This window comes from Sciurus carolinensis, chromosome 12 (assembly GCF_902686445.1).
Source record: "Sciurus carolinensis chromosome 12, mSciCar1.2, whole genome shotgun sequence".
Taxonomy (NCBI): Eukaryota; Metazoa; Chordata; class Mammalia; order Rodentia; family Sciuridae; genus Sciurus; species Sciurus carolinensis.
In genome coordinates, this window is record NC_062224.1 from 11,927,967 (window position 1) to 11,951,431 (window position 23,465).

The following is a 23,465-nucleotide window of genomic DNA, read 5'->3' on the forward strand; positions in this document are numbered from 1 at the left end:
CCTTATCTACTCAACAGACAGTAGATCAACACATAAAAGCGGGAATTCTCTTGGTGAACCAGAGGGTGGACTTACTCCAGGAACAAATGGACATTTTGCAGGAACTGTTAAGCGTAGGATGCATTTATCACCTAAGAGGACTTTGTGTTACACCCATAGCTTATCATAACTTCAGCTATACAACAAACTTGTCTAGAATCTTGTCTGTTCAGCTACGTTCCAACTGGTCTTATGAATTTGATAATCTTACAGCTATTCTTAGATCTCAAATTGTTAGCCTTAATGCTACTAGAGTTGATGTAGCTCCAATGTCTGAAGTGCTAAATTGGTTATCCTCCTCTTTCAGTTTTATTAAGCAGTGGGCTGGTACGGGAGCATTATGCATGCTTATGATCATTGCTGTTATCTTCCTCTCACGCACTATCATGCGTGTGCGCCAGAGTCAAGCGAGAGATCGTATCATCTTCCATCAGGCCATGGCTGCCCTAGAGGCCGGCAGCTCCCCACAAGTGTGGCTCGCGAGGCTGGACCATTGACCAAACGGGTAAGGAAGGAGGTGACGCCGTACCGACCTAAGACAGGAGCTGTAGCATGCTCTACAGTTATCCGATGACGGGTAAGGACGGTAGTTGACCACTCCGCCTAAGACAGGCTTGGTCCCGAGCTTTTCTTTTAAAAGAAAAAAGGGGGAACTGTCGGGGTTGCATACGGGCCCCTGGCCCTAGGTGGGGCCTGGCCAAGATGGCGCCTGGCAAGCTGCCAGTGTGGTTGGAAACTGCTATTCTGTGCGCAAACAACTAACGTCACTTTGAGGAAGTCTCAGTAATTGGTCAGGGCCTCTGCATGATTCTTGCGTTATTCTTAAGTGCTCCAAGTTATACCCATATACGTCTATGTTCTCCCCACATATCATGAATATTCTGATTAGTTGATATAACCTATATAAGTGACAGTAACTTCCCTAAGGGGAGGAAGAAGAATCTGCTGTTAATAAAGAAGCTTACCACCCATCACGTCTCCGGGTCGTTCTTGCTGGCGAGAACGACACTCAACAATTCTTTAAATTCTGAGTCTTTGTGCGTGGCATAAGATAGGTCATTTCATTAATTAATGTGTGACCAAGAAGGGGATTTGTCTTAACAAGACCAAAATGACAAGAGAATAGGATCTGTGTAAGAACCAGAGCTTCTCCAATTATATTTGTAAGCAGTTTTTTGAAGTTATGGAAGTGACAAAAAATGTCTAGTTGATTAAAAAGGACATAGGAGAATCACTATTCAGAAAGAATGAATAATTACAGTTTGTTGTCTTTCCTTTCTTATTATGCAATTTTATGAATATATTATGTTGGTGGTTATAATGTACTCCCTTCACTTTTCACTAAATTAAAAGCCCCTATTCTGTATTTAATAAATCTTATTTATAAACATTTATTCTTGATGCTGAAATATTCCATTTCATTGGTACATAAAATTTTACACAGTTATGCTAAAATTCATAATAATTTAAATTTTCCATTTTTTTACTGATAAAGTTGAACAAGGTATTAAATGATATGAAATGTCTTAATTTTGCATCCTACTTATTGATAGTTTTCTTGAAGTTATCTAACAGGTGAAAACTGTAACAAACTGTAGCCAGTGGTTGCCTATTGCAAAATGATTTCCTGTGACTGTAATCATTTGACTTACCCTGAACAGAATGTCACAGTAAGTGCAGATTTTACTGCATACATGTCAGAACTGCATCCTCTTGGGACTCTGTAGTAAAATTATAAAAAATATTTTACCAATGGGAAAATTAAAAAGGCTAGTTTTGTTCATTTTAACATTTTATTATTTTTCTGAAACTTCAAAAATGCTCCATAGTCCTTTTCAAAAAATTCTGTGTTTTTCTACCTGGTGTATGAGAGTTCATCATTTCTAGCAATGTATGATCAAGAAAGACTTTATCATGACCTAAAGAAAAAAATGAAAACCCTAAACTGCAAAACACAAAAATACAAAAAAATGGGAATGTGAGTTTTCCGGCTTGACAAATGATCAATACTGGTTCAATCTCTTATATAACACTTGATCATGTTTTACAGAGTAAATTTCCTAAACACTATCACACTGTTACCACTGTGTAATAATTTACATAAAGTTGTTCCATATGAAATAAGAGAATAAGAGAACTGGTTCCAATTTTCTTCTCACATATTGAATATTTCTTTAATCTCATTCCACTTATAAAATACTGGCTGACCATTAGATAGCAAGTATAACTGGTCAACCATTACACAAGTAATTTGGGTTGTGAAATCCAGTTATACCTGCCCTGTGAAGGCAGAAGGAGGAGCAGAACCTGCTGAGACTGAGGAGAGACAGCAATGAATTCCAAACATCAGTATGTGGAGCTCAGTGATGGCCACTTCATTCCTGCACTGGACTTTGGCACCTATAAACCTGAAGAGGTAACAGTAGCATGTTGGGTTGAGGGTTCAAAAGAACGAAGAGAGAGGATGAATGGAATCCAATCTGGGTGGTCATATTACTTGTTTCCTATGTGATTCTGAAGGGCTCATATGGGTCTTTGCTTCTCCAGACTAGAGAACTATTCCATATACAGGAGGGACAAATCATTGTCTGGTTTCAGTCTGTTCCACCAATTTAGTAAGGAGATGAATGTCAGCACTTGGTGTGCACTGGTACTGGTTTCTGTTTATTTCTGTACTTCAGAAAATGTCTTTTCCTTCCGAGAAGGCAAGGTTCGCAGACATCTGTGTAGCAAAAGGTACTGGAGATGAGAAGTGCTGAATAAATGAAGGGTCTTACCTCCTTTCCCCTCTGAGGTCGCCTGCAGCATTGTATGGAAAATGGTGAACCTGAGCTGAGTAGAATTTTTCATGTGCTCTCAACTGTTTGAAATTCACCTGAATGTATAATTACACATCCTGATATGTCAAACTGGGATCACAAAAGGGCATTTGTGAATTATTGGTCATGATTCATGTGTGTTGTATGGACATATAACCCTCTGAAATGGGGCATGCTAAGTTCGCACGACCGGAAAGAAATTTTTATTCAAATATCATCCTGTGATCACTTAATTTTACGACAAGGTACTATTCCCTGAAGTTTGAATTTGAACTTTTTTCTTTTGCAAGACTTAAGGAAACATTCAGATAGCAAATGTGAAGACTTCTGACAGCATTTGGTTAGATTGTAGGGCAAAGCATCATGAAGGGCCCCCTACTCCAAGTGCTCTTATACCTAACAAAATCAGGACTGGAATCAACTGAGGGCAGTAGGTCCAGAATGACATTCATTTTTTAAAATTATTGTAAACAAAGGGGATACAACTTGTTTCTCTGGTTGTACATGAAGAAGAGTTGTTCCATTTGTGGGATCCTACATTTATATAGGGTATTTGTGTTTGATTCATTCTGTTATGTTTTTCCATCCCCCCACCCCTCCCACCCCTCTATTCCCTCTGTACACTCCCTCCTTCCTCTGTTCTTGCCCCCTCCCTCCCCCCATTATGTATCATCATCCACTTATCAGTGAGATCCATTCACCCTTTTGTTTTTTGAGATTGGCTTATCTCACTTGGCATGATATTCTCCAATTTCATCCATTTGCCTGCAAATGCCATAATTTTATTATTCTTTATGGCTGAGTAATATTCCTTTGTATATATATATATACCATCATTTCTTTATCCATTCATCAATTGAAGGACATCTAGGTTGGTTCCACAATGTGGTTATTATGATTTGAGCAGCTATGAACATTGATGTGGCTGCATCTCTGTAGTATGCTGATTTTAAGTCCTTTGGGTATAGGCCAAGGAGTGGGGTAGTTGGGTCAAATGGTGGTTCCATTCCAAGTTTTCTAAGGAATCTCCACACTGCTTTCCAGTGTGGCTGCACTAATTTGCAACCCCACCAGCAATGTATGAATGTACATTTTTCCCCACATGCTCGCCAACACCTATTGTTTTTGCATTTCTCTTATTACTAAAGATGTTGAACATTTTTCCATATGTTTGTTGATTGCTTGTAGATCTTCTTCTGTGAAGTGTCTATTCATATCCTTAGCCCATTTGTTGATTGAGTTATTTGTATTCTTCATGTACAGTTTTTTGAGTTCTTTATATATTCTGGAAATTATTGTTCTATCTGAAGTATGAGTGGCAAAGATTTTCTCCCATTCTGTAGGCTCTCTCTTCACATTGCTGATAGTTTCCTTTGCTTAGAGAAAGCTTTTTAGTTTGAATCTATCCCATTTATTGATTCTTGCTTTTATTTCTTGTGCTATGAGAGTTCTGTTAATGAAGTCTGATCCTAAGCTGACATGTTGAAGATTTGGACCTACTTTTTCTTCTATAATCTGTAGGGTCTCTGGTCTGATTCCAAGGTCCTCGATCCATTTTGAGTTGTTTTGTGCAGGGTGAGAGATAGGCATTTGTTGATGACATGATTATATATTTAGAGGAATGAGCAATTTCCACCAGGAAACTTTTAGAACTCGTAAGTGAATTCAGTAATATAGCAGGATATAAGATCAATGCTCGTAAATCTAATGCATTCTTATACATAAGTGATAAATCCTCAGAAAGAGAAGTCAGGAAAACTACCCTATTCACAATAGCCTCGAAAAAAATAAAATACTTGGAAATCAATCTAACAAAAGAGGTGAAAGACCTCTACAATGAGAGCTACAGAACACTAAAGAAAGAAATTAAAGAAAACCTTAGTGGAAAGATCTCCCATGTTCTTGGATAGACATTCATTTTGATTTCATGGAAAAAGAAAGTTCTGAAAATTTTAAAATAGAAAAGAGTGGGTTTGATTTGTCTTTTTATTATTTAACAAAGGAATTTTCAAATCATCTTTCAAATTTTGTGAACATGCAACAATTTTCAATTCAACTCATTGCATCTTGCTCAAAAGCGATTGGTGTAGCTTTAAGGGCTGACACTTATGTGAATAACCAATTATAAGACGAATATTTTTTCTTATTTGTAAATATATATCCTTAGAGTATATAAAATTTATATTTTTATATATATATATAAATTTATATATATATATATATTTTTTTTATATATATATATCTCCAGTCAGTGTTTAGTCCTATCACATAGAGATACACTTGTGACCAGTGGTGACATGGCACATTGTTCTTTCTTCAAGAGCCTATTTTCAATCTGACCTCTGACTGGCATCTGGGAACACTAATTTTTCACTTTTTTGTAACACACAAAATTCTGGCTACTCCTAAAGGGTATAAACAGAGGAGTTTATCCATTTATTCTGCAGTCATGTTCATAGTCCTGTTGTTCCAGGTCAGTGGAATAGGTTCCCCAAAGACCAGAGACACTGCCTGAAGACTGCATATGAGGCGTAAGTCCTTACTGAGGAAAGCTCATGGGCAGGGCCAGCAGTGAGAGCCTGGGCAGGCAGCATCTCCCTCCTCACATTGTTTTGCCAAGCAGGTCTTCTTCTTCCTCACGACATTGTGTCCGGTGAAAGGTGGCTGAATGAGTGACACTTACCTTTCCATAGTGCCCTCATTTCTATCCCATCACTTGGAAGAGAGGGGTTGACCCTATGCTTTTTTATTTGTTCATTTATATATGACAGTAGAGTATATATTCACATGGAGGATATCTTTTCCTAGTTAGGATCCCAGGCTTGTGGATGTACATGATGTGGAGATTCATGGTGGTGTATTCACATATGAAGTTAAGTGAGAGTCATTTCACAGGCTGTCCCATTCCCCTCCCCCTTCCTGTCCCTTCATTCCACTTTATCTAATCCTCTATTCTTCCTTTCTTTTCCCCCTGTTGTGTCTTAGCATCCAAATATCAGATAGAACATTTGACCTTTGGTTTTTTAGATCTGCTGATTTCACTTAGAATAATGGTTTCCAGATCCATCCATTTACTGAAAAATGTCATAAATACATGTTTTGTTACTGAGAAGTATTCCATTGTTTATATATACCACATTTTCTTCATTTATTCATCTTTCAAATGTACCTAGTTTGGTTCCATTCTTTAGCTATTGTTAATTGAGCTGCTATAAAGATTGATGTGATTGAATCATAGTGGTATTCTAATTTTAGCACCTTTCCATTCGTATTAAGAAGGCATGTAGCAACGTGTAATTGAGGTTCCCATTCTTAGTTTTTTGAGAAATATCCATAATACTCTCCAGAATGGTTGCATCAATTTGCAATTCCACCAGCAATGCATTGGTGTACATTTTTCCCTACATCTTCACCAACATTTATAGTTTAGCGTCCACATATCAGAGAAAACATTCATCCTTTAGTTTTTTGGGTTTGGCTTATTTTGCTTAGCATGATATCCTCCAACTCCATCCATTTACCATCAAATGCCAGAATTTTATTCTTCTTTAAAACTGAGTAATATTCCATCATATATACATATATATTTTTTTCACATTTTCTTCACCCATTCATCTGTTGAAAGACACCTAGTTTGGTTCCATAGTTTAGTTACTGTGAGTTGAGCTGCTATAAACATTGATGTAGGTGCCTCACTGTAGTTTGCTGATTTTAAGCCCTTGGGCTATACACCGAGGAGTGGGATAACTGGGTCAAATGGTGGTTCCATTCCAAGTTTCCTGAAAAATCTCCATACTGCTTTCCATAATGGTTGCATCAATTTGCATTCCCAGCAGCAATGTATGAATGTAATTTCCCCCCACTTTTTTGCCAACAATTTTTCTTGCTTGTATTCTTGATAATTATAACCTAACACCAAAAAGAAACAAATAACCCAATTCATAAATGGGGAAGGAAATGAATAGACACTTCACAGAAGAAATACAAATATATGACAATCAAGCAACGAGTATATGAAAAAATGTTCAACAACTCTAGCAATTAGAGAAACACAAATCAAAATTACTCTAAGATTTCATCTCACTCCAATCAGTTTTGCATTTCTCTAATTACTAGAGATGTTGAACATTTATGTCACATACTTGTTGACTTTATCTCCTTTTGTAAACTGTTTCTTTAGTCCCTTTGCCCATTTATTGGTTGGGTTTTTGTTTTGATGTTAAACATTTAGAGTTCTTTGTATATTTTGCAGATTGTCCCTTTAACTTCAGTGTGGGTGACAGAGATTTTTTGGTCATTAACTCGGAGAATCCCAGACAAAGTGAATTTGAGATCATTACCACAAATGCATCACTAACCAAGACATGGGCAAAAGTTGAGTTTTGTGAGTTCACTCCTTCTGCCCATGATATTCAAAATCAATCATTGGCTCTTTCTTTATGTCTTACAGATAAGAAAAATGGGCATGCAACATTCAGCAGACTAGACCCTTGTCACCTAATTAATTCATCAGAGGAAAACTTTCAATATAAAATTCCTTTTAGCCTAATTAAGTGCCCACTTTGCTCACTGTGCATTACCTCTCATATTATGATTCTCAAATACTTTTGTTTGTTCCTTTAGATTCCTAATAGTAAGACAATAGAGGCCACCAAAATAGCTATAGAAGCTGGAATCCACCATATTGATTGTGCATATTTTTACCAAGTAGAAGAAGAGGTAGGACTGGCCATTAGAAGCAAGATAGCAGATGGTACTGTGAAGAGAGAAGACATATTCTACACTACAAAGGTATTGTGCATACAGTCTAAAAATTACCATAATGTGATCTGAAGAAGTTAAAATTGCTGTTGGATGATCAGTTATTGGTGGAATGTAAACATAGGTGCAATGTTTATTCACACATAAGATTCAGTATTAAAAGAGAGAATGATTATGAATTGCTACTCACAGTCTTCAAATTTATAAATTTAAAGTTCTTTTACTTTCCTTATTCTGAAATCAGAACTATGATTTTGTATTGGTTGTGGAATCAGATAGAATTATGATAGGATCATAGTTTTATTACCTCCATGGTGATTTTCTGAAACTTCTTATCATTCTGAGTAACAAATTTAACACTTATCAATATCACAGAACAATTTAGGACAGCCAATGAGTAGTAAAGAAGATACAGCTCAAGTGTCTTGATTTTTGTCTAGCAAATATTAAAATGTTTAAAATGTGTTTCTCTTTAGTACTGTAAAAAAAAAAAAAACACACCTAATTCTTATCTGGTGAAATGAATGTTTGAGATGGACTAGAAATAGGTTTGCAATCATATGAAAATGCAATTCAGAGATTCAATAATGTTAGTATTTGATAAAAGTAGTATCTCTTGAATAATTCCTTCCACAGTTTGATTGGTCGACTAACAAAAAATAATCCAGTTCACATGAGTAGATCAGATGAACGGAATCCCAAGACCTGAAGAAAATAGCATCTCTGTGATCAAGCGTATCCAAATAATAGATCAATAAATGTCTCAATATGAATAAAGTCCCCAAATATGGGTAAAACATTAATCCAGCACATTTTCCTTTCTTTAACCTCTGCAGCTATGGAGCACTTTTCACCGACCAGAGCTGGTCCAATCTTGTTTGGAAAGATCACTGAAAAAACTTCATTTTGACTATGTTGACCTGTATCTTATTCATTCCCCATTATCAATGAAGGTAGGCCATTTGCATCATTGAAACTATTTAATTTCAGCTATTAACATGAACATAATTACTAGAGGTGGTTAAATTAAGCTTCTATGATAAATTTATATGAACCTAATTTTCATGAATTATACAAAGTCCAAACCATTTAGATTCATGAATAGAAGTAATCTTCATAAATGTCTCTGTCTATTCATCTATTATGTCTACATTACAAGAAGTTTGCTTGAATTTTGTCCTAGCCTTTTCCATTGGTCATAATAAACTATAAAATAAACTGACTTTGGAACAGTTCAATTTCATGGTCATTAATGATTGCTAGGGTCTCTCATATTCCAGCATCAAATCAATCTTGAATAGAAACTTGATTGACCATTTTAGACACAGATAAATATTTGTGGACCTTCATGTGTCCAGGTAGATAAAGTACACTGTGGCATGTGTCATCATTGAAACCCATGATTGTAGGAGATCAATACATGCAATCATAGACTTTCCCAGTGAAAAAGAGACATTTCCACAGGGTAATGTCAGGACAGGAAAAGTAACAAAAGGCAAGATGAATATATAGCGATGCTCCACTTATTTCATGGAGGTTTAGTGTCCCATCCCATAGATACACCTAGAGTCATCGTTTTTCATGGACATATGAATTCAGCATGATTGCTGTTCTGATCACTTCTATTTCAGCCAGGGGAAGAGATTTTTCCATGTGATGAAAACGGAAAATTAATATATGACACTGTCGATCTCTGTGCCATATGGGAGGTGAGTGTCTGCAGGTCTGACCACCTGGGGCAACATTTAGGTCCCCTGAAATTTTGTGTCTAGAAATCATTATCTTTAAATGAGTTTTTTTGGTTGTTGTTGTTGAAGTTATGGAGAGGAATGCATTACTGGAATATAACAGAAGTAAATAGAGGAGGAGGACTGATGACAAGTGAGGACGTGCAACTCCTGTCTCCACAAGCAGTGATGTCCGATTCCCTAAAGAGACACAGGAATGCTTTCTGTGGCTGTCACCACCTTGCTCTATCATCATTACCATTTTTCTCTTCTTAACAACCAATTCAACCAGCTTTGTTTTCATTTCTTGGCAGTGTTCCTCTTAACAGTTCTCTCTTGCATTTATATTGACACAGTCGACTGTAGAAATGACCCTTCATAACCAATTTCTCCCAAGGCCATAGAGAAGTGTAAGGATGCAGGATTGGCCAAGTCCATCGGGATGTCCAACTTTAACTGCAGGCAGCTGGAGATGATCCTGAATAAACCAGGCCTCAGGTATAAGCCTGTCTGCAACCAGGTGAGACCCCTGAGCCTCATCACCATCTCTTATTCATTCCTTGTTTCTGCACCACTGCCAGGTGTCCATTTGTCCTGTCCTGCAGTTCATTTGCATTTTTAGAGCAGAAGAGTCTAAGACTAGTGCCATTGTCTTGGAGGGTGTGCAGGATTCTCAATTGTATATCTGCTGGTTGATTGCTTATTGAAATTGAGGGGAAGATCTTAGTACCTGGTTTATGTAGGAATCTGCTGATGTAAAGGTGTTCAAGGAGGAGAGTGGTTATTCCTCAGACTTAAGGGATAATTGAACTTGTCCTTGACCAATAATGGATGACCTGACTGGATGTGTGAGTGGGTTGTGGAGGGAATTGTGTGTAGGAAAGAATGCTAGCACACCTGAAAGGGCAGCAAGAAGAGTAAGTGAAAAGGGAAGATCAGTAGTCAGGGTATGCTTGGAGGTTGAGTGCCAGAGTTCTTGTTTCCTCTTATTTCAGCTTTCTTGGCCCAGAGGCACAGTTACAGGAAAAGTAGAGTTTGTGAAAGTTAAAGGACTAGAGGAAGTTACTTGTTTAATGGTGATGTTGTTGGTGGGTGAAATCCATATTCAGGAACTTCAAACAGAATATACAGTTGGCCTTGTGCCTGACTCTGTGTTACTTTCTTTCTTCCATGCTTTCTGATATCAAATCAACTGTGTAATCACGTCAATTCTTTGCAATTTTCTTTGCTCTAACTTACTTCTTGTCCATTTTCAGTCATGGAATAATCAATTTTGATTGGAAAACAGATCATAAAAATTATAAATTTCATATATGTTGATAGAGTGCTATAAATTTCAAGTATTAATGTTAATACATTGACAATTATTGTAGTATTAATTTCACCCCAATTTTTTATCATGAAATTTTCTATGCACACAGAAAAATTGAGAGCATGACATAGCCCATTTCATATTTTCTACCCAGTAGCTAAAATTGTTGATATCTGGGTTTACTGCTAGATGTTTGCTTATGTGTGATATTTTGCTAAGTGCCATCAAAGTAAATTATAGACTATACTCTTCACTTTTAGAGACATCAGAGAACATCTCCTAGGACTGCAGTTGATCTCTCACATAGCACATTTTCTTTACTATGTCTAAAGTTTAGTAAGTTGCTCCCATCATCTAAACCTAGTCTAAATTCTCATATCCCATTGCTTCTCAGAAGTATCTTGTATAGTTCTTCCTCTTTTCCAGAAAGCAACTCTGGTTCACATGTTGTTTTCTGTCATTTTTCTTAAGATATTTTCATACAAGGTTCACATATTGCCTTTTCAAATAATATTGAACCAATATATTTTCAAACTGTCTTATTATATCAGTTATATTTTTATATTCCAATTTTCAGTCAGTTAGATGTTAGACTTGAATTCTTTATATAAATCAACGCCCTGGCCGAGTGGTCCTCAGTTACCTGTTTTTGATCACACTAGAAAAAATTCAGACATGTTGATCAGGGTAGCAGGCATGAGTTTATTGGAAAAGATAAGAAAAGGGAAAAGTGGACACTCCCAAGAAATACAGAGAATCTGCTCAGAGAGGAGATGGAGGGCATGCCCATCCTACCTCCCAGTTTTATTATGAATCTCATGGAAGATTTCATAGACCAGCCAAGGTTCACTTGACTGTTTACTAACAGTAGGGTTGCCTCACATTCCAAGTCTCCATTTGTGTGTGCTCTTGCCATGCAGAGGGGAGATTTTCAAGTTGGGGTCACTTTGGCCCACACTGACTTGTTCTAATTGGAGCTGGTTCTTACAGATTATGGCTTGAGGGAATTAGTCTAAAGTCCCTGAGTTCTGGAATCTGTTTTTTTTTTTTTTTTTTTTTTTTTTGACTTGATGAGCAAATTCACCTAAATGTCACCTGAGGAATACCTACCAAGTGTCTTTCCAACTTATTCTCTGAAGTCATTGATCAAATTTTTCTTTTCTGGCACAATTTGAAGTCCAAGTTTTAATTAAAAAAATCAGCCTCTTTTCCTTGAAACTTTTTTTCATATTGACTTTAGCATTCAGTAGAATGAGATACTTTCTATCTTGTCCATTGCAGGTAGAATGTCATGTTTATCACAACCAGAAGAAACTGCTGGACTTTTGCAAATCAAAAGACATTGTTCTGGTGGCCTATGGTACTCTTGGAACCCAAAGAATCAAAAAATGGTAATGAGAACATCAGGGAGTTTACCTAAAAATGCCATTGTTGATGAAGTATTTACAGTCCTGGAAGACTCAGATTTTGGAAGATCATTCTCAAGTGACTCAGAGAGAGGGGAGAATTTCCATTTCTGTGAAAATTTTAAAAGACACTTATGCTTCTGGTAAAGGCAGTGCAATTGAGGTTCCCAATTCAGGTCCGTTCTCAACAGACCTGAGACTCTTTTGTGAGTGGGTGAAGTGGTGCTTGTCTTTAATTCCCGGGACTTGTGAGGCTGAGGCAGGAAGTTTGCAAGCTTGAAGTCAGCCTGATGTACTTAGTGATAACTTGTCTCAAAATAAAAATAAAAAGGAGTAGGCATTTGGCTCTCTGGCAAAATGCCTTTAGATTCAATCCATAGTAAATCCCCTAGATCCTCCAGTGAAAAACACAGAAACAAATGAAAACCTCGTAACTAACCTGGCCTCAGGACTTCAGCATTTCTCTTTCCTTCCAGGGTTGACCAGAGCTCCCCAGTTCTCTTGGATGATCCAGTTCTTGGTGACTTGGCAAAAAAGCACAAGAGGTCTCCAGCTCTGATTACCCTCCGCTACCAGCTGCAGCGTGGGGTGGTAGCTCTGGCCCAGAGCTTAAAGGAGAATGAAATAAAAAAGAACATTCAGGTATACAGGATGGCTGTGGGCATTGGGGTTCTTAAATAGAATCCTTCACATGTGTGCTTTTTTGAAACATAATGACACTTTGGGCCAAATTAATACATTCTACATGTAAGATTTCAGGTGCTTTCCAAAGTGTATTTTCCTGCTGTACGATAGGACAGGCAGTTTAACTGGATAGAATTAGGAGAGCAAAAAGCACAGAGATTTGGTTTTCACCATTAGTATCCATGTATTTTGTAACCTTTGCAAGTGACATCTTTGTATTTATTTTCTAAAATGAAAAATTGTATTGGGTGATTTTTAATTCATAAATGATGATTTTATATTACCTTTCCCCAAATCCTCCTCAATGTATTTTCATATTTGTATACTTTTTCATTTTGAGCTTTTTGCATGTGTCTACTGTCATTTTATGAATTGCCTATTTAAATGCATTTTTCATCTTTTCATTTTCAAGTAGGAGAACTTTTTTGAACTATTACTTTGAGATGGTGCAAAATAAATGACCCTTAATATTGACTTTAGTACAAAAGACTTTTGTTTAGTTCATGGTTCTAAGGTTTGAATCTTTGCTTTGGCTCAGCCTGAACTCCGTGAATATCTTCCAGCTACACTTGTTTCTCATGCATTTGTAATAAACTCTCTTGTGTATCTGCCAAAAAGCATGGTCCCTCTGCTTCAGTCTGGCTTGCTCTGTTGTCTGGGGATTCTGAGCTCCCTCCACAGAACATTACAAGCATCATTGGATGACTCTGGTTTGACTTCACCACATACTCCTGTCCCCATCTAGTGAATGGACCCTTGCAGAGCATTCCTGTCCCTAGGCTCAGAATAGGCATATTACTTTCATGCCAAGTTCTAATGGCCAATGTACATTATAGACCATGCAAGGCTTTGCAGGTGGGGGAAACAGATACTGTCTCTTAGTGAAAGAAGCTACAAATTCACATAGGAAAGAGTGTAGATTATGAGAGGTATGAATTATTGGGCAAACATTTTTGTAAATATTTGACCACATTAATACTTTGAATACAGTTTTTCAGATGCAGATGTGTTTGGTAAAATATGTTCTCCCATAATTCTACTTGTACTTCCATTCTCCTATTGGTATATATTCCTCCTCTTATTGTCTTCGTGCCTTGACTCTGTGATTGATGAGTCTCATGGTTTTTCTTATTTTGGAACTCAACAATTATCTATTACATTTCTTTACAAAAGTGTTATGGTTTCTCATTCCAAATTAAATTCATTTAACATTATGAAAAATAAGCATCCTTATACTCACATAAACTTTTAAATCACTTGCTAAACTTCCCAACAACAGGAACTACATTTCTGGCTACTTTCTTATTAGTGATTGTCTTGTTTGCTCTTTCCCAGTCTTAATAAAGATTGAAAATCAGACTTTCTGTCCTAGATTTGAAAGCATTTCCTTACTTCTTCACTCATTTAAAATATCTTGGCTATTATAGATTGATCTATTACAAATAATTTAGAATCATCATATCAGTTTCTCCCCAGATTGTCATTGTTTGCTTGATATTGGATTGTAACTCTCACCAAACTTGGAGAGAAACTATTTTGAAATATTAAAGATTCCAATCCATGATTGTGATACAAGTTTCCAATATTTAGCTAGTCATACCATATTGTGGTAAAATTCTAATGGAAGATTTTTATTTCAAATTCAAATCTGATGGTTAATTTTGCTGAGGAGCATATTTTTGGTTGGCATGCATTTCATTTCAGAGCTTGATGTCGATTATTTCATGACCTCCTAGCTTTGAGGGTCTGGGCTGAGAAATCAGCTCATATCTGGAGTTGTATTTCTCTAAACATGACCTATCATTTTTCTCTTGGAGAATTTAGTAGTCTATCCTTATTCTGTATGTTAGACATTTTCATAATAAAGGTGCCTTTATTTGGGTCTGCTTTAATTTTTTATATTTGGGGTCTTATAAGCCTCCTGTATCCAATTTCCATTTTCATTCTTTAGGTTTGGGATATTTTGTGGTATTATTTCATTGAAAAATTGTGCAGTCATTGTTTTATGTTTCAGAGCCTTTATCTATACCAATCAATCTTAAATTTGGATTTTTCAGGTTGTTCCATATATCTTGAAATTTCTGTTCATGGTCATTTACATATTTTTTCCATTGTCAAGTTTATTTTTAAGATCGTGGATTTTGTCTCCATTGCCTGAAACTCTGCTTTCTACATGGTCTAGTCTGTTGGTGACGCTTCCCATTGAATTTTTCTTTTTGTTTATTTATTCCATCATTTTTAGGATTTCTACTCGATTTTTTTTCAGAATCTCTCTTTATTGAAGTGATCTTCACTTCATGTGTATCCTCCATCATCCTTTAGCTGTCCCATCAGTTTAACTAAGCACATTCAAAACTCCTTCTCAAACATTTCTTCCATTATTAATAGATTCTCTTAATAGAGTATGTTGGTTTATTTGGGACAGTTTGTTAGCTTGCTTTATCATTTTGTTTGTGTGTCTACCCTTTTAATGGTATGGATATGATGCAGTAGATTATCTACTATGTAGCCTTATAGTGTACAAGAAAGTTTCTAGTACCTCACTGTTTAGGTGGAGAGAAAGAATAACATGAAACATTTAAACAGTATATAGCATGAACATAAACACTTTCTGTTGTGAACATAAACATTTTCTGTTATGACATCTACAATGTTGTCACAATAAAGACAAATGATGGGCACAGTGATTGCACACAACAGAAAACATTTAGTTTGCACAAGGGTTTATAATTTCAAATGGTGAACAGGGAGAGAACTGAGGTGACATAGAATATGAGAAATATGAGGAAAGAGGAGAAAAAGTAGAAGTGACAAATTAAAGGACATGTGAATGAGAGAACTACAGAGATAGGTCATTAGCAGAAGAGAGAAAGAGTCAACGGAAACAGACAAATGAGAAAAAAGTAAACATTTAAAAATTAATAATAAAAAATAAAAAAAATTAAAAACAAAACTGAAATATACTTATGAAACACCTAGTGCCCCCAAAACTGACCCATTAAAAAGAACTGCTTTCAAAAATTCCATAAATGAGAAAAAAATGACACATATGTATATGTTTAAATGTCCTGGAACAATAATGTCACACTTTAGCAGAGTAATGAAAAAAGAAAAGAATAAAAAAGAAAAGAAAGAATAAGTTCTTAATGAAAAGTTAAAGAACTGTGTTTTTGGAGTTCAAAAAAATTTCTTAGCAGCTAGCTTGGGTTGTTTGGAGAATGATACTTGCTCCATCCTCAAGGTGGTCTTGCTAGGGATAGACAGGTAATCCAAGAGGCCCTATTTGTGGAGGCAGACTGTAGGCTTAGGTAGGCTCCAGACTGTGTTGTATGGAATTGGTCTGGAGATTTTAAATCAGTACAGCTCTAGGGCCCAGTAACTTCTTGTCCATGCTGAAAGAGTGTACCCAAGGAATGTGTCCTGTGCTCCACTCAAGTGGTGGAGGAACCAATTCTTAGTCAACTAGGTCCCTGGTGACTGCATGGCTCCTGGTCTTGGATTCAGTGTCCAAACTCTGTCTCCCTAGCCGCATACTTTTGAATTTCCAGCCAGGCTAGTGTCTCCCTGCAGGTGCTAGAAGCAGCCAGATTGCAGGGGCAGAGGAGAGCCAGGAGGGTTTTCACACCCCGTTGTCCCCTCTACAAACCTCTCTAGCCATTTGCTTTTCTCTTGGTCACTTAGGCATACACTATACTATCCATGTGGGGGTTTGCTAGGCCAGTATTTTGAGCCAGACTCGGGTATGCCAGAAATAAGCTCCCTTAGCTGCTGGTTCCATTCACCACTGCTGCAAAATGCTTTCTTCCTCTGTCCTCTGCATGTCACCATGAGAGATGGAGGATTTCTTCCCACACAAGAATGTTATGCAGCAAACATTTTAGTTTAGTGAGGCAGATTTTTTTTTTCCTCTACACCATCCAAAGTTCCTTCATTCTTCTCTTCCCCCTGCCACACCTAACCTTGTTATATATCATCATCCACTTATCAGAGAAAACATTTGGTCTTTGGTTTTTGGGGATTGACTTATTTCACTTAGCATCAAACTCTCCAATTCCATCAATTTACCTGCAAATGCCATAATTATTTTATTCTTTATGGTTGAATAGTATTCCATTGTATATATATACCACAGTTTCTTTATTCATTCACCTATTGAAGGGCACCTTGGTTGGTTCCATAATCTAGCTATTGTGAATGGAGCTGCTATGAACCTTGATGTGGCTGCACCATTGTAGTATGCTGATTTTAAGTCCTTTGGGTATAAACTGAGGAGTGGGATAGCTGAGTCAAATGGTGGGTCCATTCCTAATCTCTGCTTTCCAGAGTGGCTGCACTAATTTGCAACTCCACCAGCAATGTAAAAGTGTGCCTTTTTCCCCACATCTATTTTTGTTTGTGTTCTTGATAATAGCCATTCTAATTGGAGTCAGATGAAATCTTAGGGTGGTTTCAATATGCATTTCTCTAATTACTAGGGATGATGACATCCCTTGGCACCTTTGTCTAGCATGAGATAACTGTACTTATGTGGGTATGTCTCCATGTCTTTTATCCTGTTTCATATATTTGTTGATCACCTGTATATCTTCTGTAAAGTGTCTGCCCATTTCCTTAGCCCATTAATTGATTGGGTTCTTTGCAGTTTGGGCGTAAAGTTTTTTAAGTTTTTTATAAACTTTGGAGATTAGTGCTCTTTCTGAAGTGTGTGTGGAAAATATTTTATCACACTCTGTAGGTTCTCTTTTTACATTATTGATTGTTTCCTTTGCTGGGAAAAGTTTTTTAGTTTGAATCCATCCCATTTATTGATTCTTGCATTTATTTCTTGCCCTACGTGGGTCTTGTTAAGGAAGTCTGGTCCTAAGTCAATGTGTTGGAGATTCAGGCCTGCTTTATCTTCTATTTGGTGAAGGGTCTCAGGCCTAATTCCTGGATCCTTGATCCATTTTGCGTTTAGTTTTGTACAGGGTGAGAGATAGGGGTTTTAATTTCATTTTACTGCATATGAATTTCCAGTTTTGCCACCACCACTTGTTGAAGAGGCTATCTTTTTTTCCATTGTAAGTTTCTGGCACATTTGTCTAGTATGAGATAACTGTACTTATGTGGGTATGTGTCTATGTCTTCTATCCTGTACCTTTGGTCTAACTGTCCGTTTTGGCGCCAATACCATGCTGTTTTTGTTACTATGGCTCCATTGTAGAGATTAAGGTCTAGTATTTGATACCTTCTGCATCATTCCTCCTGCCCAGGATTGCTTTGGCTATTCTGGGTCTTTCGTTCTTCCAGAAGAATTTCATGATTGCTTTCTCTATTTCTATGAGAAATGTCATTGGGATTTTAATTGGAATTGTGTTAAATCTGTGTAGCACCTTTCAAATCATGACATTTTGATAATATTAATTCTGCCTATTCAAGAACCTGGGAAACCTTCACATCTTCTAAGGTCTTCTTCAACTTCTTTGTTTAGTGTTCTGTAGTTTTCATTGTAGTGATCTTTCACCTCTTTGGTTAGATTGATTCCCAAGTATTTTATTTTTTTTTTTGAGGCTATTGTGAATGAAGTTGTTTTCCTCATTTCCTTTCAGATGTTTCATCACTTATGAATAAAAATGCTTAGATTTATGGGTGTTGATTTTATATTCTGCTATTTTGCTGAATTCATTTTTGAGGTCTAGAAGTTTTCTGGTGGAGTGTGTTGGATCCTCTAAATATAGAATCATGTCATCAACAAATAGTGACAGCTTGAGGTCCTCTTTTCCTATTCATATCCCTTTAATTTCTTTCATCTGTCTAATTGCTCTGACTAGCATTTCAAGGATGATGTTGAATAGAAGTGGTAGAATAGGGCATCCCTCTCTTGTTCCAGTTTTTAGAGGGAATGCTTTCAGTTTTTCTCCATTAAGAATGGGCTTAGCATAAATAGCCTTCACAATGTTGAGGTATGTTCCTACTATCCCTATTTTTTCTAGTGTTTTTAACATGAGGCTGTGTTTTATTTTGTCAAATGCTTTCTCTGCATCTATTGAAATAATCATGTGATTCTTAACCTTAAGTCTATTGATGTAATGAATTACATTTATTGATTTATGGATGTTGAACCAAACTTGAATCTGGAAACTTCTCATAAAAGATCATATGTTATTCCACAAAGCAGCCCTTAGTAAATGCAAAAAATATAGAGATACTACCTTGTATTCTATCAGATCATAATGGAGTGAAATTAGAAATCAATGACAAAATAAAACACAGAAATTACTCCAACACCTGAAGACTAAATAATATGCTATTTAATAAAGCATGGATAACAGAAAACATCATGGGGGACATAAAAAAAATTCTTAGAGCTAAATGAGAATGATGATGCAACATATCAAAATCTCTGTGACACTATGGAAGCAGTATTAAGAGAAAAATTCATTGGGTGAAGCGCATTCAAGAAAAGAACAAAAAGTCAACAACTAAATGACCTAACATTACATCTCAAAGCCCGAGAACAAGAAGAAAAGAACAACACCAAAAGTAGTAGAGGACAGGAAATAATTAAAATCAGAGATGAAATCAATGAAATTGAAACAAAAGGAACAATTCAAAAAACAGACAAAACAAAAAGTTGGTTCTTTGAAAAAGTAAACAAAATAGACACACCGTTAGCCACACTAACAATGAGAAGGAAAGAGAAAACTCAACTTACTAAAATTCATGATGAAAAAGGAAATATCATGACAGACACCACTTAAATACATAACATAATGAGAAGTTTTGAAAATCTACACTCTAACAAAATGGAAAATATTGAAGACATCGACAAAGTTCTAGAGACATATGACCCTCCCAAACTTAACCAGGAGGACATACACAATTTAAACAGATCAATTTCAAGCAATGAAATGGAAAAAAAAAAAAAAAACATCAAAAGTCTACCTACCAAGAAAAGCCCAGGACCAGATGGTTTCTCAGCTGAGTTCTACAAGACCATCAAAGAAGAACTCATTTCAATGCTTTTCAAAGTGTTCCAGGAAATAGAAAAGGAGGGAACCCTTCCAAACTCATTCTATGAAGCTAGTATCACCCTCATACCCAAACCAGACAAAAACACATCAAGGAAAGAACATTTTAGGCTGATATATCTGATGAATATAGACACGAAAGTCTTTAACAGAATCCTGGCAAATCGCATACAAAAACATGTTAAGAAGAGAGTGCACCATGATCAAGTAGGATTCTTCCCCGGGAATGCCAGGTTGTTTCAACATCCGGAGGCAGGGTTTTTGATCTCTAAACTCTCCTTACCCAGACATTCCTGTCCTGTTAAAAATGTGGATTCCTTTATTTCCTTTGATTTCTCTGTGCTCATGGAGGGAACACTAACTGTTGCCTCCAGTCATAGCAGTGTCTATGGTTCTGGGGATTTATTCCTTATTTAATTATGTTTTATTATATTCACGTTCAAGAGTCCCCAATCTATTTTGAGTTTCCAGTATGAAATTCCACAAAAGTACCCCAATGTTTTTGTTTATCTATCTTGCTGAGAAGCTATCTGTCTGCATTCTTTATCTCATCATTGAAACAGCCAGGAAAGTCACCTTATCTATTCTGAAAATTTTAACCTTCTCTGCAGTAAACTTCACTAGGAAGGCATTTGCATGTATACTGTTAGATTCATTCATACATTTGTGATAATTCTGATAATCATTAGATAACATATCCTTTTTCATTTTGAGAATTTCCTAAGGCACAGAAAAGTTCAAGTAAAAATTCAGTGATTGTCATTCATGTAATTTGTCAATTGCTAAATTATCAACATTTTACTCTCTTGGCATTTTTAAGGAAATGGGTAATGATTGAGGTATCCGTTCTTTTCAGCATTTTAGTAATTTGTGAAAATTGTTCCCATGTATAAAATGTCTCAAATTTAGACAAAGTGATTCTCTTTGAGCCATCTCCTTTGCTTTTATTAGCCTAATTAACAGCACATAATTAGCATTAAAAAAATCTCTGACTTAAAATTTTTGAACAAAATCATTGTTGGAGTTTCAAATGATCACTAGTGGGATATAGAAATAAAACTATAGCTGGGCATGGTGGCTCACGCCTGTAATCCCAGCAGTCCCAAAGACTGAGACAAGAGAATCTCGAGTTCAAAGCCAGGGTCAAGAAAAATGAAGTGCTAAGCAACTCAGTGAGACCCTGTCTCTAAGTAAAACACAAAACAGGGTTGGCGATTTTGCTCCATGGTCACGTGTTCCTGAGTTCAATCCCTGGTACCCTCCCACTAAAAGAAATGAATATTATTGAAAATTATTCAATTATTTAACATATTTCAAAACGTTGCCTTTAGTATATTTTTTGAGGTCTTTTAAATACATGACACTGTAACATTTGAATAATATTGTCTGAATAACATTTGAATAATATTGATCTCTTTTTGAGATCTCTTTTTGTCTATTGTTGGTGCAATTTCAATGTATTACATGTCAGAAGTGATTTCTTTATAAATTTCTCCTGTTATTTATTAACCATTTGAGTGTTTTGCTTGATGTCTTCAGTACGTTTTGGAAACTTCTCAGATACTGCAAATATTTTTGCAACAGTCTTCTTTCTTTGGACTTCATTGGATTATCAGTATTGGCAATATGTAGCTAAAAACTTCCTACTTCTGTGATAGGTTTTTGATTTTGAGTTGACTTCAGAAGACATGAAAGACCTAGACGGCTTGAACAGAAATTTTCGATATATTGCTATTGAGTCGTATGTAACTGTGGTAGATGGGGCCTTTGTTTGTTGTAGTTTCAAGTATTTCTCTCCTTTTTGGTGCAGTTGTGAAAGAAGTAATGGTTTTCTGTTGTATTGTTACTAAAGTATGGAGATCTAAATACTAAATGATTAGCTCCAGTAATTTGCAGGTCCATCTTATAAATAACACTCCTTCCATATCTGAATCTAGCACCATGTTGCATGTGATGAGCAGTGAGCAAATAATTAATGAATTAGTTAAATGGAAGTAAAATTGCTAGCAACATACTGTACACCTTTGTATTGATCAGTATCTGAACTTGTTATTATACTAAAGGTGGCAACAATGGATGTGCTCTCCTCCACAAAATTAAAGAAGTAGAAGTGGAGCAATCCTTGTTTTCACTGAGAAGTGAAATAAGAAAAGACTTTTTTCCTTTGATACAGCTAGGGGAAATGAATATGAGTGAATTCTTTATGAGTCCTTGTGTTTTATTCTAGAAAAGGTAATTTAATAGGAATAATTTTCATATAACTAAAATTATTTATTTTATAGCTATGTTCATGAAAGTAGGAATGGCAGATTCTCTAACCACTCAGGAAATATAATGGAGCTCTGTAGTTTTCACTTGCTTATCCCTGTAAAAAGGGAATCAGTGACTGTATGTTACATTTTTCTTTCTCATTGTAGTATGGCTGACCATCCAAATTATCCATTTGCTGATGAATATTAACATGAACATCTTTGTCATGACTTCAACTAGTATGCCCTATGTCGAAAGAGTTGGAAGAGATGACTCAGGTGCTGTTGATTGGACACATCAATTCTGTTAATCCATGCTTCTTAGCAATTCCCATTCTGCTACAGCAAAGCTCAATAGTCCAGGCACTAAATTTTCATCAATTTTTGAAAATAAATAAAGTTGTTTTCATCAAGATTCTTATTTTCACCATCTCTGTCACATTTATGACTTTCTTTTTGACCAATTATGAACAAAATGTAATTGTCTACCTCTCTCCAAGCAGAGGTTTGGAGGTAATAATACATTTCTGGGGTAGGAGAAGATAGGAGTTCTCAGACGTTAGGGCAGTGGCAACTGATATTTATTAGTCAGTGTTTCTCTAGCTCCTGGAGTAAAAAGAAAGCACATTGCATTTAGATCATTGTTCACCATCTGCAGATGAAGCACATGGCATGGGGGGGCAGTAGTCCAGAGACTCCCTTCCTGTAGCTCAAGAATGAGTGCCTGCTCTTGGAAACTGGGGAATGAAGTTACCCTTTCAGATGTTCACCAAGGAGAAGAGAGGAAACCTGGCCTGTAAAAAGCACGAGGAGTCAGATGTGCAAAGTTTGAAGAGGGCAGAGTTGGAAATTTCTCTGCTTTTGAATTCTGTTCAAAATTCTTTTTTCTTTTTGGTTCACTATAATGATACATGATAGTGAGCTCCATGATGCCAAATTCATACATGCACATAACATTTGATCAATCTCATACCTCATTAACTTTCCCTTCCTTCCTCCCTCCCTCCCCCTGATCTGCTTCCTACTCCAGATCTTCCTACTATTATTGTTATTTATATAATGTGATAACATATACAGGTATATATGCAGGTGATTTGATTTATCGATATACTGTGATATGTGCATATATGGGAATAGCATACTATGGCAGATTTCATTCCCCAGTTACTTCCCCATGCTTTCCTTCACTTTTTTACTCCCTCCTTCCTCTCGATTCCTTTCCTTTACTCTGGCAGTCTTCCTGGTAGCAAATGTTCTTTTGATAATATATTCTGTGGACAAAAGGACCTTTTAACATACTTTATCCAATGCCATAGCTGGAGTTATGATTAGCACTGAAAAGAAAAGCTGAAACAACCTTAGTTACAATATGTTTGGAAGTATTTTGGTTGATTTGGATGCATTCATGGAAAGAAATCTCATAAATCACTTGGTCATTTGGGATATAGAGTGATGTGA

At 36.3% G+C, this 23,465-nt stretch overlaps 1 protein-coding gene across 1 annotated transcript; it reads left to right on the top strand.

The window, feature by feature from the left end:
* Positions 1 to 2,320: 2,320 nt before the first annotated feature.
* Positions 2,321 to 22,422, top strand: LOC124961142 (aldo-keto reductase family 1 member C3-like). Its single transcript, XM_047519888.1, has 9 exons — positions 2,321 to 2,455; positions 7,482 to 7,649; positions 8,456 to 8,572; positions 9,251 to 9,328; positions 9,744 to 9,866; positions 11,940 to 12,049; positions 12,541 to 12,706; positions 21,417 to 21,499; positions 22,176 to 22,422. Exons 1-9 carry the CDS (start codon positions 2,372 to 2,374, stop codon positions 22,216 to 22,218), a joined length of 972 nt encoding a protein of 323 aa, XP_047375844.1. The 5' UTR covers positions 2,321 to 2,371; the 3' UTR covers positions 22,219 to 22,422.
* Positions 22,423 to 23,465: the final 1,043 nt, after the last annotated feature.

What these genes read in the sequence shown, in the direction of transcription:
- LOC124961142 (XM_047519888.1), top strand. Translation starts at nt 2,372, where the DNA reads ATGAATTCCAAACATCAGTATGTGGAGCTCAGTGATGGCCACTTCATT. An exon ending in ACCCAAAGAATCAAAAAATG is followed by an intron (nt 12,050 to 12,540) that starts GTAATGAGAACA and finishes CTTTCCTTCCAG; the next exon opens with GGTTGACCAGAGCTCCCCAG. An exon ending in AAATAAAAAAGAACATTCAG is followed by an intron (nt 12,707 to 21,416) that starts GTATACAGGATG and finishes CTTCTGTGATAG; the next exon opens with GTTTTTGATTTTGAGTTGAC.